Source organism: Neopelma chrysocephalum, unplaced genomic scaffold, assembly GCF_003984885.1.
Source record: "Neopelma chrysocephalum unplaced genomic scaffold, ASM398488v2 Primary Assembly neopelma1_197, whole genome shotgun sequence".
NCBI lineage: Eukaryota > Metazoa > Chordata > Aves > Passeriformes > Pipridae > Neopelma > Neopelma chrysocephalum.
In genome coordinates this window covers 119,454-134,386 of record NW_020897859.1, presented here as the reverse complement: position 1 = coordinate 134,386, position 14,933 = coordinate 119,454, and the positions used below count along the sequence as shown (strand labels likewise).

At 50.0% G+C, this 14,933-nt stretch overlaps 1 protein-coding gene and 1 long non-coding RNA gene across 3 annotated transcripts in view; one reads left to right on the top strand and one right to left on the bottom strand.

The window, feature by feature from the left end:
• Window positions 1-6,509: 6,509 nt before the first annotated feature.
• On the bottom strand, window positions 6,510-13,914 carry ANP32E (acidic nuclear phosphoprotein 32 family member E). 2 transcript variants are annotated; one of them, XM_027702799.1, is made up of 6 exons: window positions 13,747-13,914; window positions 13,102-13,224; window positions 12,227-12,389; window positions 11,249-11,403; window positions 10,557-10,608; window positions 6,510-9,195 (listed from the first exon to the last, which is right to left on the bottom strand). In XM_027702799.1, exons 1-6 carry the CDS (start codon window positions 13,804-13,806, stop codon window positions 9,128-9,130), a joined length of 621 nt encoding a protein of 206 aa, XP_027558600.1. In that variant the 5' UTR covers window positions 13,807-13,914; the 3' UTR covers window positions 6,510-9,127. The 2 variants fall into 2 exon arrangements, with proteins under 2 accessions (XP_027558600.1, XP_027558601.1); XM_027702800.1 differs by having other exon boundaries at window positions 6,510-9,192.
• A 341-nt stretch (window positions 13,915-14,255) lies between these two features.
• Window positions 14,256-14,933, top strand: part of LOC113977029 — a 19,293-nt gene continuing 18,615 nt past the window's right edge. The window contains exon 1 of the long non-coding RNA XR_003537253.1: window positions 14,256-14,267. This is a non-coding gene — a long non-coding RNA (uncharacterized LOC113977029). The remainder of the gene's footprint in view (window positions 14,268-14,933) is intronic.

Below are 14,933 nucleotides of genomic sequence, written 5' to 3'. Positions count from 1 at the left end.
AAGGCGTGGGAGACTCCGACCCGTGTTCTCCAGTCTGTGTGTCCCACCTCAGGGTGCTGGAGTACATTCGGTTGGTTTGAAGAGTCCCATCCTTCCAGTGGGAGCTTGGGACCACACTGGACTCCTTCCGCCCTGCCTTTGCTGACGACTCCAAGCCAGACATTTCCCCCTGACAAAAGGCTCTTTTCTACTCTCTTACTCATAATTCACACAAAAATTGTAAATAAAAGCAACATCTTGCGCTGAAATCCTAGAAAGAATTATAATGGTTTGTCTATGTCTCCTCATTCTTTGCCACTCTTGCCAGAAGTAGCACTGGTATTAGTGCCCAGGGGACAGCTCCTGGACCTGCTGCCCTGGGTTCTTTGCCTCTGTGAGGCAGATTCTGGCTGGCAAACATTGTGGAATTGCCCATCCACAACAGAGCAGAACGTGTCTGTGGTTACAAAGATGGATGATAGGAAGACAAGGCAAAGGGTCAGGTGTGGTGTGAACAGAGGCCAGCGAGGCCAGATGGACAGACGGGGGAGGAGATGCAGGTAGGAGTAGCTGGAGATGCGCCCATGAAGAAATAAGAATTCAGCTGTATTTGTCTAGTTTTGCTCTCATCGATGAGCTGGTGGGTGAACTCTTCCCTGGAAGGCAGGAGGGAGCAGATGGCAGCAGGCAAATATCTGACTTGAGTAAGGGAAGAGAAACCAATTTTCCAAAGGATCTCTATGACATACGAAGGCCAAACGTTATTTTTATGAGCCGGTATGAGCCAGGGCTCTTGTTTATCGAACTTTACCATTTTATTTCCTGCCAGCAGACACAAACCAAGTGACCCTTGTGACCTAGAAAGGACCAGAGAGCCAGCAGCCCAGAGCAGGTGCTCAGAGCTGGCTTCCCCAGGAACCGACAGGACTCTGAATGCCATCTCACAACTTCTGGGAAGCACGACTCCCAGCTCTGTCTGCAGAAAGGTAGACAGTGCTGAGATTATATATAGCAGCAAGTGGGCTGGGAGGAGGAACACTGGGCTGCAGGGAGGGGGAGGCTGCTCTGGAGAAACCCAGGGAGTGTCTCCTGGTGCAGCACAAACCGCAGTGGCCCTGGTGAGCCGAGCCGGGTCGGCGCTGGCCTGGGAGCAGTCGGCACTTACGGAATTTAGGAGAGCCCTGGGCACTGCTCTCAATCCCCTGCTCTCAGCTCTTCTTCCCTACCCACGTACATAGATCTGTCACTCAGGGAGCAGGTGGATACAGCAGGCACACTCAGACTCCAGGATCCTGCACGTCCCAGTGCTCATAGAACCATCATCACCAGGCCGGAGTTTGTCCTGCCGAGACCCCTCCTGGGGCTCTGAGGCCGGAGTGGGGTTTTTGCAGAAAATTGTTAAAGGTGCTGCTCTTCGAGCTGTCCATGGATGGCCGGAATCATTCCAGCACCCAATAGCCCAGGGTTTCCTGCATCCTTCAAAATAGCAATTCCCTTCTGAGGACTTTGCATTTTGCCTCATCAGATAGCTCTGCTGTGTGTTTGCCATGGATCATGGAATAATGGAATGGGTTGGGTTGGGAGGGACCTTAAAGCCCATCCAGTCCCATCCCCTGTCATGGGCAGGGACACCTTCCACTATCCCAGGTTGCTCCAAGCCCTGTCCAACCTGCCCTTGGACACCTCCAGGGATGTGGAGTCCACAACCACTCTGGGTAAGAGTCCCTTCCAACTCGGGATATCTCCGATTCTCTGCTGCATTTTCATCCTTGAAACAATGCAGCGAACGAGCCCAGAACCTTCCAAAATGTGCCGTTTTAAGGAGCCACCCGGACTCTCACAGGTGGAAGGCGGCTCCGACACCCGGGCTGTGCCTCCCCCTCTCCAAACCCCGCGCCCGTCGCTGGTCGCGCTGTGCCCTCTAGTGCTCGTTCTTCCCAGTCCGGGGCTCCTGCAGCCCGAGTTCACCGGGAGGATCGGGAACAGCCGTCGGGAGCTTTTTCCGTGGAACTGCAGTTATCGAACCCTTTTCCCCTCCCTGCTCCCCGCCTGGCACCTGAGGGAACACACGGGCTCTCGGTGCCCGGGTGCCCTGCCCGAGTCCAGTTTCCCGTGCAGAGCACGCACAGATTGACAGGAAAAGACTTTTTGCCTTCTGTAGTGAGAATGCTTAACTTTCCCGTAGAAATTCCACGGCAGCTGAAGCCTCCAGCGATCCAGAAACTCAGAGTGGAGAGATATTGATATAATAATAATTCCTCCTTCCATGCCTCCTGGTGCTTACAGAGGAACGACGGGTCTGTGCAGGGATGTGAATGAGGAGGAACTCTGGATGGCTGTGGGAAATAAAGGGCTCTCTTGGGGAAAACTTCTTTAATTTCTGTAACATGTTAATGTGAGAGATTTCACCAATAATCGGCCTTCCACCCCCCAGTGCTACAAAACGACTGAGATGGAAACACCCCTCAGCAGATCACCAAAACATTCTCATCTCCACAAGTCTGTGCCTCAAAGCACACCCCAAACCCAGCATTTCACACCAGAAGCTCTCGGAGCCTCACAAACTGCGGTGGGAGCATGGGATGGGTGTGCATGGGAGGTGTGAGCAACCCCAATATTTGGCATTAAAAAGTCAGAGCTCAACTACGTTCTTAAATACATCTTTAACTTCTTGCACAAAATGGGGCAAGACTTGAAATTTGCAAGGCTGATCCTACAGTTTTTAGTGTGGATCCTCCAACAGTGACACTGATGAAAGAACAGACGGAAGACAATGTTCTTGCTTTTCAGAAACACAAATTACCCGAGTCACTCCTGTCGGTACCAATAAGTTTTTGCTGTGACACGGGAGCTCGCTTCAAACACGGAGCGTAGAAGAAACACCACTTTTAAGCAGAATAATTATGAGTCATCACAGTGACGAAGCCGAGAGACACAAATATGATTCTGAAATGGATTTGGGCAGGCACTTGCTGCAGAGACACATTAGTATCCCTACGCCGTTAGCCAGGAGCTCCTGTCCAGCCTCACATTCCTAATCAAACATGATTCCTGCATGTCCCCCACATTCCCATGAAAGATACATTCCCAGGGACAAGGATGTGGCACCACAAATGGCCAGAAGAAATCAGTGTTTCACCGAGGCCGTGCTGAGGAGCCCTGACTGGCTGCTCCTCAGTCATCACGAGGATTATTTTATTTGAATTAACTCTACGCTAGAAGGAAATGGCCCTCAAACCCCCCATATGACCATGTTTCACTCATACAGGACAGACCTGCTCCTTTTCCAACACAAACTCGAACTCTGGGGTCATTTTTTCCTAGAAGAGAATCCTTTTCCTCAGTGCCAGGAGTTCCCAGCTTTAATGTGTCCTGCGGTTTTCTCCTGGTTTGCTGCTGTGGCCGAACATTTATTTTTGGATTCTCTCTCATTTCTGTCAGTTAAATCTGAAGCAGCAGGAAAGGCTTTCCTTGGCTATTTTTGCGGCTGTTTTTTTATTATTTTTTTATGAGACACGCTCAAAGCAGAACCCGAAGCATACTATGAATTGCAATTTTAAAGTTTAAAACCAGTGTTCCCCAGGAGATCTAACTTGAACTCCAGCGAGAAACCTCTCAACAGCAGTAGCACCAGGAATTTCCCTGCCCTGGGCTCTGCAGAGGGATATTTTCTGTGTCCTGTTCAAAGCAGATTGCTGTCCCTGACTCCTTCTGTCCCATCCAGCGCATCTCAGAACCCCAGGGCAGCCCCGACTCTCCATTTGTGCCAGTCGATCCATGAGCAAATGGAGAGCACGAGCACGCGCGTCCAATGTGACGGTGCAACCCCCGGCACAACCAAGAGACTCGGAAATAGATAAAAATAATCCGAGCATCCTTTTTATCTCATAAATTCGGGTCTCATTCTTTGGTTCAGACCTTTGCAATGTGTGTGATCAGTGAAACTGGTGTGTGTATTTTTAGCGTACGGCAGCTCTCGCTGCCAAAATCAACAACAGCTCTGTTTGCTGTAGAACGGGGCAGTTTTCGTTCTGAGATTTCTCATTACTCCATTCCACAGCTCACAGGATTTTACACTTTTCTACAAACCCAAATTCCTGAATTCGTGGGATTCCGTAAGAACGCCAGCTTCCCTGTTCTCACATAAAAATACAGATGAGGAAAGTTGAAAGTGAGTTCCCCGAGAGCCAGGCACTGAGAAACCTTCAGGGTTTATATCCTCAGCGTGTGGGGGTTTTTTAATTAATTTCATTTGAGGGGGAATAAAGGGGGAGAAAAGGTTAACTCATCATCATGGAATATGTGGGAATGGCAAAGGATAGTTCTAGTAGTTCTTGGTCAATATTTTAATACCAAAAAAACCCAAAACCCTTTTGGACCTGACCTGTGGGAGCCCTGGATCATCACTCCCCTGACCCAGAGGGTCACAAAAATGAACCCAAATCCTTTTGGGACTGTGGCTGGGTTGAATTAACCTGGAATTGGGCAATGTCTGCTGTAGGGATGGAGGTGAGAAAAGGGGAGATTTGCCTGGTAATCTGCATGTGCCACATTACCCTGGGAAAGCAGGACAAATTTGGGGGACATTAGGAAAATACATTGCAGCAGGAGCTGGCTGCAAACTCATGCTTTAGACTTCTCTTGCTACTGGGCTTTAACTAGAGAATATAAGGAATTCTACGAGGAATTTTTTCCTGTTTTCACCAAGGGCATTTACATCAAAGCCCAGCTGAACCTGCCCTTCCTCACACATGACCCTGAAAACCACCTTTGGGATCAGGGCTTGTATTTTCGGGGTTTTTTGTGGTGGTTTTTTTTTTTCTATTTGGACTCAGAACCACTTTGTTTTCCAGCAACGGCACAAAGCTCGCAAAATCTGAGGGGAAAAGCCTTTCCTGGGGAGGGGAGCAGAGGGTGTTTTGGGGTGGAAAGGAAGCGCTTGGGGCACGGGCAGAGGGTGTTTTGGGTGGAAAGGAGGCACTTGGGGCAGGGGCAGAAGGTGTTTTGGGGCGGAAATGGAGCACATAAGGAGGCGGAGGCTGTTTTGGGGTGGAAATGGGGCACTCGGGGGGCAGTTTCCCCCTCACCGCCGCCATGAGGGGCCTGAGGGGCCTGAGGGGCCGGGGGCGGGTGGGGGGAGCGCCGCGCGCGGGCGCCGGTGGCGGGAAGGCGGAGGGGCGGAACTGCGGCAAATCTCAGCCAATCAGCGGCGGGGTCGCGGCTCGGCCCCTGCTGCCCGCAGCCGGGGAACCCCGTGGGTGGCGGTTTCCCGCGCTCGGGGGCTCCGCGCCCCCCCCCCCTTCCCCTCAGGCGGGTCCCCGTGAGGGGCGGGGGACAACGCCCCCCCCTCACCCGCCTCATGAGGCGTCTCGGCCCTGAGGAAGGAAGAAGAGGGGAAGCAGCACCGCTGAGAGGGGGAGATAAGGGCCGGGAAAAGAGCAAGAAGGGGCAGCACAAGACAAAAGCCCCGGGAGGAGGAGGAGGAGGAGGAAGGAGCAGCAGGGAGGAAGCTGCCCGGCCGCCCGCCAGCACGGCTTCCCCTCCCTGCGACAAAATGGAGGGCGGCCGAGCCCCGGGGGGACGGAGCGCGGGCTGGGGCGCGGCTGGACCGTGGAGAGCCCGTCCCTCTCCCAGCCCGCGCCCCGGGAGCCGGCAGGTGCTCGCTGTGGCGGCAGGTGCGCTCTGTAAACCCGAGGCTGGGGCGGGCGGAGCTGGTTCCGCACGTCGCGACAAGCCCGGGAGCCCATCGGCCGCACCGCAGGTTTTTCCTGGTTTTGAAGATGTGGCCACACAGCACTTGAGCTTCCTCCACAGCCCTTCGCCGTGAAAGTACCACAGCGCAACAGCCTGGTTTTACCTCACCCACCTGTACCCCCAAAAGGTGGATTTAACCTGTTTAACTCAGGTCCCGCTTGGTCACAAATCCACAGGGTGGAGCACCCAGTGCGGGTCTTCTGCTGAAACGGCAATTCCTCCCCACCTTTAAAACTAACTAAATAAAATATCCCAGAAAGCCACCACCCATTTCTTGCCTAATTGCTCATCCAGCAGCAGAAAAGCCTGTTTGCTACTGGCTTTCTCAAGTGCATCCAGGGGATTTTTGCCAGGAATGCTGGACTAATCCCAAGATAAAACAATGCTCTGTCTGGCTCAGGAGGAGCAGCAGGGTTTTTTAAAACATTGTTCTCTGAGAAATAACTGAGCACCAGACTTGAGCCCGGGTTGCAGGGCACAAGTCAGGCTTTGTGAAAAGCAAAACAGAACCAGGCTCTCGATTATAGTTTTTGTTTCTTAGGACTCAGCCAGACTTGGACATGTCAAACTTACCTGGAAACACTCTCGGGGAACTATCCAGGTTTCACAGAACATCCTTCCTTGACTGTTACAACATTACCAAGAATTAAAGTACCACAAGTCCAAGTTCCATCCCCCTTCCACCACATCTAAGAGATAATAGGAAACAATTCCCTCTTGGTCCATTCCTTGAGAAACATCCCATTCTCCACAGCTGGACATACCCCAAGAAGTAATCCAATACAATAGTCTCAATTTATTTGAAATAATTCGGTTTGAAAACTTTTTAATTTAAAATTTACAGCACACGTGGGGAGGAAACATGTTTTGTTACAACTAAAAGTTATCAGAAGAGTGCTGCAGGGCTGTTGTCTTTAATTTAACACTGTCATGGCTTTATTCAAAACACAGTTGCACAAAATCAGTTACTCCAAAGTTTCAGGAAAGAGTCGGAGAAGGAACCGAACCACACTATATACAGACTGCCATACAAAGAGCATTAAAATAGGACAAAACCTCTACAAAATATAAAACCCACCCTGACGTATTTGCATGAAAAGACCACCCACCAAGCAAAAAAGTTTCAAAAGTTATCTGGAGGCTCTGAATTCCTCGTTAAAAAACGCTGTTGCTGCATGCCGAGCGGAGGGCACGGGACTGGGGATGGTGACACTGGGACCGACAGATTAGCAGGAGCTGGGACTGTGAGGGGCTCGGGTTCCATGTGGTGGCTGTGGCTGTTTGGGAAGTGTGGCCTAGGGAAGGGCTGTCACCCCTCAGAGCTCAGTCTGTCTGGTCTCGGGAGCGGGACTCGCTCACCCAAACGAGCCCACTACCCACATCATTTTAATCCACCAAAATAGACTCTTCTTTTTCCATTTAAAACTAATTTTATCTGCATTGGTAACAGACAGTTAAGGAAAACCCTGACAGGGAGGTGCTGTAACGGACACACTTATAAATAACAGGTTTCAATCTAAAAACAAGAAGCAAAAGGATGGGAAAACACCTTTTCTCTCAAAGCTGAGCATGGAGCGAGTGCCTCGCCCAGAGCCCCCAGGACATGACGGATGTGCACTGACCCATCCAGGACTCATCACAAACACAGGACTCGGTTGTGGCTGCAAAGGAAGTTTTACCATGACTTTTCTAGTGTCTTTGGAGATATTCCTTAAAAAACACAAAGCCCAAGGAGTCAGCTGTTCCCGAGTGTGCCACCGCCCGCCTGACGCCGCTCCGAGGCCACTGCACAGCTACAGGAGAAACCCGGAGTTAAGGCTCTAGTTGGGGGATAAAAACCACACACACAGGGAATGGGGCTTTGCAGAACTTCAACCCTGCATGATCTACACTCCACTGAAGAGCCGGAGGTCACATCAAACTACTGTGTGCAATTCCTACGGAACATCCACAGGGAACCGGGCGACGGGGGACTGACTCAGGCCCAGGAATCTCCCTCTTCCCACCCGCGGGCTCTCCCCAGTTTCCGGCAGCTATCGGCAGCCAGGACAGATACAAAAATAAGTCTCTGGAATAAAGCTGTGTGTGATATTTGGTTCAGGACCTACGTGAGACATCAGTCAGTGTGATATCACGACTACGCTGCGTGAAACCCAGATCGCGACTGAAGGAGGAATGCTGGAAGTCGGAACTTGTTTCCAACGGGAAAGATGATACATCGGGGCACAACTGTTAGGAATCATTAAAGGCTGCTAGGAAAAGCTTCTCTGCACGTCCCCTGTGCTTGCTCCTGGTGTGTCTCCGCAGCCACTCGATACAAACCCCCGAATATTCCCGACTGTTACACACAAACTCAGCGTTTTGCCTTCAGCCAGATTTACACAGTCTAAGAGGTGACATGCAGAGAAGGACCAACTTGGGTTCATCCTTCCCTTCAACGGTTCTAGAAAAGCTGGGGTGGGGGGGTTGGAAAACAACGCGCTTGGAGGAGTTACCCGTTCACTTCTGCATCAGAAATGCATATTTCATCTATTTTATACATTTTACAGCCATGATTGGTGCAGAATTCCCACAATGACAATGAGAGAGCAAAGTGAGTGAAGGTTTAACAAAGATTTCTAGCAAAATGGGTTAAAACTACACATTAATTGCTTTGTTAATACTTGCAGTGACAATGGATTTGGGAGAAAACTTATGGATTGCAACCCTTTATGGAACACAACTCTTTCGGTTTGCCAAAATACACCTCTGAAGGAATCTAGTGAATACTCCAAACACTGAGCATCGGAGCAAGCAGGAAAACAAAAAGATCTTCTGAAACCCACTGAGGCTTCACCCTGGAACACCCAAAATGGAGAGAAGCCTTAAAAAATACCACAGGAGTCACTTTTTAAAAAGCTGAAACACGGGTGTCATCTAGTTGGGGGTTTCCAGTGGAATCCCTGGAAAACTCAGCTTAGCGTCAATTGATTTAAGAGACTGTGGAATTTGCCACAGAGCATTGTTCAATTCATCCTTTTAAGCATAAAAACTTTAAAATCCTGAAGGAAGTTCCCAATATTAAACCCATGGGGCAGGGGGTTGGACTCGGGGCTAACGATGACCAACACAGCAAGTTTGTACGAAATTAAAGAGCTCCAAAGAAAAGTCTGGTGGGGGGGGGAATTTGCCAATGGCTTCAGTGATTATAGGGCTGAAAATTGTTCTCTACAGAAGGTTCCTACGGGCTATCAGAGCTTATCTGGAATGATAAAAGGGGCAGGAATAGTAAAACCACACTTCTGCTATAAAAAGTTAACATAGGATTTCTGTCGGGACATCTATGGTACATGGACATACAGAGCTGCATAATCACTATTGCGTCTTCCGTAACTGGAGAGTCTGGTCCTGCAAATTAATCCTCCTCTTCCTCGCCTTCGTCCTCGGGCTCTCGTTTCCTCTTCTCCCCTCGGACGCCCTCTGCTAAGGGAAGAGGGATGCACGCAGCCTGTTAGCTCTGCCCCCACAGCAGCAATGCCACAGCACTTCCACACAGCTGACGGGAACAGGGCATTCCCAAGGGAACATCCCTGCTCCCACAGCAGCAGCTGTTTGCTGACTGACTGATCCACACAGGCCGAATCAAACCGGGGTCAAACTAAGCACGGGATGTTCCACCCGGGAACTGGTGATATCCAGCAGATTGATTAAAAAATACATTTGAGAACTAAAATGCAAGTGACCTTTTCCTACCTCCCAAGCTGCCTCTTTAGAGCTGCCCCAACACCCTGCCCAGCCCAGCGGTTCCTGCAGGTACCAGGTGGGACATGGTCCCTCCTCTCCCCCAGGGACAGACCTGGCACCAGGATCCCGCACAACATCCTGGAGCTTTTCCACAGGAAAAGGCCGGATTCGGGCGGCGCGCTGTGCGCTCTGGTGGTGGGAGCCCGCAGTGCAATGCTGCCCCTTCCAATCCAGGAATTCCCCAAGAGTCATTCCCTGGCCCACTGTCCATCCCGACCCCAGGGCTGCATTTATACAAAGTGAAGAATTCACCCTGCTCCTTCAAAATTCCCATTTTTGCAAGTGGAAGATCCAGCTCCCAAACCCACTCCGCTGAGCTCAGTGTAGGGAAGAGATGGGAGCTCAGCTGGGGTGAAATTCTGGGACTTGGCTTCACACAGACGTGGAAGTTTTTATGAAAAAAATTATTAAAGAATACTCCAGTAACCAACTTGTTGCAAACAGAACTTGGTGCTCTGGCAAATGTCCCGGAGCAGCAGCAGCCTGCGCAGACACCGCGTTTTCCACACGGGATCACACACTGCACCTCAAAGCAGCACCAGCCCCTCACCTTGCCTCCTGCAGTTTGACCATGATGCCCATGGCTGCCAGCAGAATGTATGGAATTAAGGAATTAAGGAGTTACAGCCACTGACAATAAGATTGGAGACAAAAAATATCATTAGGGTTCCTGGACAGGCTCCTGGGCTCAGTCTGACTCCCCGGAGCTGCCCTGAAGTGGAACTGCTTACAGAGAAGCCACTTCCAGCTGGACAAAGGGAAAGCTCCAGCTGCTCCTGGCTGCCAGCAGAACCTCTGGGGCACTTGAGGGATATTTGCAATGTATGGAAATAACAAATCCACAGTCCTGCTCCTCTCTGCGTTGGAAAAAGACAATTCCCAAGTGCGCAGGAAATGCAGCGTCTTCCCTTTTAGAAAACTGATGTTTCTGCCTCACTTTTATTTTACTTTTTATTTTTGTGTTAATTTGCATGTCCCAATCCCACAAAGGTATAGAATTATAGAGAACTGATTGTTTCATTGACAACTTCAGCACTTACCTTCTTCCTCCTCATCACCTCCTTCAACGTAGTCGTCATCGTCCTCTTCATCCTGTACAAAAATTAGGAAACATTTTTACAGTTGCTGTTTATTGAAGCCTTCCTTCCACACTGATCCCAAGCAGAAATCCTGCTGGGGCAGCAGCTGGCCCCAGAGTCTCATTTCTTCACTTTTCCCCACTGCTCACTACGTTGTACCAGTTCAGAAGTTACTGACAAATTAACCAGGAGAGAGAGATGCCAATGGCTTTTAGATTTCCTTTGTAAGGGCCAAGGAGGAGGACAAAGCACAACAGTATCTTCACAAGTTATTGTGAAAATGAGTAAGTTGTTGTTGTGTTGGTTTTTTGTCTTGTTTTAAGCTGAGAAATGTAAACAATCAGCTCCAGAGAATTCAACAAACTCAAGTCTTGTTTTTACATCCCTCTGCTCGGTGGAACTTTACAAACAGGGGAGTGTGACAATCCAAAATGGAGAAACAGCCCATCTGACATCTGCCCTTGGAATATGGGAATTGAACCCACTCCCTGACAGGAAGCAAACTCTCACTGAATTTTGACAAGACTCTACCCATCACCTTGTAAAAGGCGACTGTTTTCCACACCCTGGAACTGGACAGGAACCGTTTTCCATATCCACAGAACCCTGCAGGAGCTTCCCATCCTGCATTTGGCAGAATTTACCAACTTTACCTGAATCTCTTCTTTCATCAGGTAAGAAAGACCAACTTCCTCCTCTTCTTCACCTTCCCCCAAATCTGAAGCTCCATCATCTTCATCGTCTTCCTCTTCATATTCTCCTGGAGGCCCAGCTTCATTCTCATCATCATCGTCATCTTCATCCCCTTCTGCAGTGAAGGACACACACAGGCCATTCACTCCTCTCTGAATACACCGGGGTGATCTGGCTCTAACAGATTTTTCCAGAAGGATTTGGAGACTTTTACTTTATTCTAAATGCAGGCCACACGTGGGAAACGACCACGATTGTAACCGAGTTAATCTTTGTCATTTTTCCTCTAAGAAAGGCTCCCACTGTTTTTCCATCACAAGCTTCAGGCAAAACTCGACACCTGAAGCAGGTACAAACACAAACTCCTACCAGGGGAAGGGGCTTCACTACAGAACCCAACCCTGAAATATTTTAAGGCAAAACCAGCTTAATGTAGTGCACACCTCTGTCACCTGATGACTGGGAAATGCAACACCTGCAGCTCCAAAGGGACTGCAACCAAGGTGGGACCAAAAGGAAATTTTTTGGTGTGCTTTTGGAACTAAAAATCATATTACACTGAAGCATGGGGCTGAAGCCATTACAAAACCCTGTAAAATTCTAATTTTTTATTCAAAACAGCGTGTGTCCCCTCGCTCTGTATCACTCAGCAGCACAAAGGGCTTTACTCCTGGCAACAACTAACTTAGAGAGTATTTGTGTCTTTGTAAAAGTACCTTTAGGCCAATTCCCTTAATCCCAGGCAGCTCCTGCAGGACTCGAACCCTCTGACAAGAGTTTTTGCTCTGTCTCAGTGTGTTAATACCAAACACCCTCTGGACTCTGCGCTTCAGGAACACGAGCAGAATCACCCCCGTGTGCTCAGGATGTCCCTGCACTACACTGAGACCTTTATTCCAGCAGCCCATTCCTACTCCCAGTTTGCTTCGGGAAGTTACCATCATCATCATCTTCTGAGTCCGGTGCCTCGTTGTCCTCCTGATCAAACCCATCCAGGTACGTGATCTGCTGGAGCAGCTCGAAGATGCTGTCCCTGTAGTCCTCGAGGTTCGTAATCTCACAGTTGAACAGGTCAAGGCTCTTCAGGTTCTTCAGATTTTGCTGAAAATGAACAAAAAGGGTTTTTCCCCTTCTCAACACACCCCCGTGGTGCTGCCAGGTACAGTGCGGTCGCAGAATTTACTCTGTGCCCATCCCTCATTTCTAGTCAGCATTTTTCACCCCAGAAGTTCAGTCCAAGTTCTGGCAGTGGCTAAACCCCCAACACCTGTGCAGATCAACCCCCCACAGCTCCCAAAAGCTCCTAAACCCGCAGACTCCCTCACACCCTGGGGGTTGGGTTGTGTGTGCAGAGCCCAGATTTGGACAGACACCCCAATCATCCAGAAAAACAGGGGAAGAGATCACCACCGGCAGCTCCCTCCTCTGCTTCACCAACCCACTGCTGCTGCTCCCCAGGTTTGCTCCTGGTTGTATCCCACACGTGTCTGAGTCACCTCACAGGTTAATGAAAGCTCACCCTAACAAACGAGCACAGGGGGGTCAGCATGACAAACCTGGGCCACTCTTCCTTCAAAGACAAAACAAGCCCAACAATCTCTCACTCAGAACATCCCATACCCAACATGGGAGCATTTTCCAGCAGTGGGGTTCCACGTGCTGTCCTATAACCACGGCACCGAGTCCATCAAACCAGGACTGACCACAAGACTGACAAACGTTTGTACCAATCCATTCCCAAAAATACTAATGGATTCTTGATAAAAAAATAGCATTTATGAAATCTCCCGAGCCCCTCCCACTTCATACTCACAAGAGCTTCCACAGTGCCAAGATCTTTGATTTTGTTGCCACTTAGATTTAGATATGTGAGATTTGGACATCGCTCTGCCAGGACCTCCAGGCCTCCGGAAATGACGTTGTCGCTCAACTCCAGCTATTGTACAGAAAAGAAAAGGAATTAAATAGTTGGATTCTCACCCTTAGATTCAGCTAATTCATCATTATTTGTTCTCCCTTTAAGTGTTTAATCACTTTTGAAGAGTCGCTCAAGTTAACAAGCTTTGGCTGTCAAAAAGTTCCTTTAAACTGGAAATTATAAAATGCTCCTGGAAGTCTCATGGGTTTGGGCACCTCAATTTTAAGTTATTAGGACTGGAATTCACTGCCAGCAACCCAAGGGCCTCTTACCAAGGCCTGGTGCTCAGAAAGGCACAGCCAACCTTCACGATGTCCACAGCCAAGCAGTTACCACCTAAGAGTTGGGGAACAAGCCCAGCTGGCCATAATTAACTGGAGACACCCAAAACAATTTCAGATTTAAAAAAAACCCAAAAATTTCACAGACAAAGCACCGTTAGCACCACTCAAGTCCAACTCCGAGTGCCAAAAGGCACCACTGTGGCTCGTCACCCGTGACTTTGCCCTCCCAGAGCGCCGGTGGATGGGAGATACGCACCTTCCTGAGCTTACTCAACGTGGGGAGCTTGGCCAGCGACGTCAGCTCGACGTTGGCCATGCTGAGAAACTGGAGTTCCTTGAAGGAGTCATTGAGCCCTTCGATTTCCCCGTTGCTGGACCGGCAGTTATCGAGCACCAACTCCGTCACCTGCCAACAGGCCACATGTGTGGGGGTCACCAAAGCCCCCCACTCACCTGAGCCCCAACCCAGGCACAGGCAGTGGCTGCTGCTCTAGGGCTTGGTTTAAATTCACACCAGACTTGTGCCCCAAAATCCTCAACACCCACTCATCTAAAAGTGCTTTCCTTTCCTCTAAGCATGCATCAAACTCTGCAAAAACTGCCACCTGGCCCCAAAACTCCCCCGACGGACCCTGGTACAGCTCCCCACAGTGCCACTGTATACACAGCCAACTACCCACTTCTCCTCAAGGCTCACCATTTAACTGTGCATATTCAAACCCCTCAAACCAGTTTCACTCAGAACCCAAAACCTTCTGACTCCAGAGAGTTCTGCAGGTTATTTAAGCCCAATTAAATAATTTCCTCATGCCAAAGACGCTTGATAATCAATACAGGTCGTGTGCTTGGAGAAGCGGTGACAAGGAGCAGCCAATTAATTTTAAATTATTTTATCTAGAGTGGAACATCCACTCGTTAAAGGACAGGCACAAGGTGACTCTTCCCTTTCCCCGCACACTTTTCATTAGCAACATTTTGGGAATGCTGCAGACCCCGGGCAGCACTGGGCCAGCTTCCCACTTTTACTTTATTTTTTCCATAAAAACACCGAGTTTTAAGGAAAGCTGCCTGGAGAGAGGGGCTGTTTCCCGGCTTCCCCCCCGGCAGCCGCACGCTGGCAGCGAGCGGAGGCCTCTCCGGGTACCTGCAACCCACAAACTCCACGGGAGCACGACCCGGGCGAGTTAAATCAACAGTTTCGGGAACTTTTTTCCCCCCAAAAAACCCACGTGCGCCGGGTGTGGACTTTACTCCTGGGGCGAGCCAGGTGCTGGATTTCCTCGGTGGGAAACTGGGGAAGCGATGCTCCGGAGGCAGCGGGGGAGGCGGCGGGGGCAGCGCACGTGCGCTCCCGCTTTTCCACGGGCTTCGGGCTTTTTTTTTTTTCCTTTTTTTTTGGCTCTTCCCGAAGAAACGGGAAGTTGGAAGCGCGGGGGGGGGGGG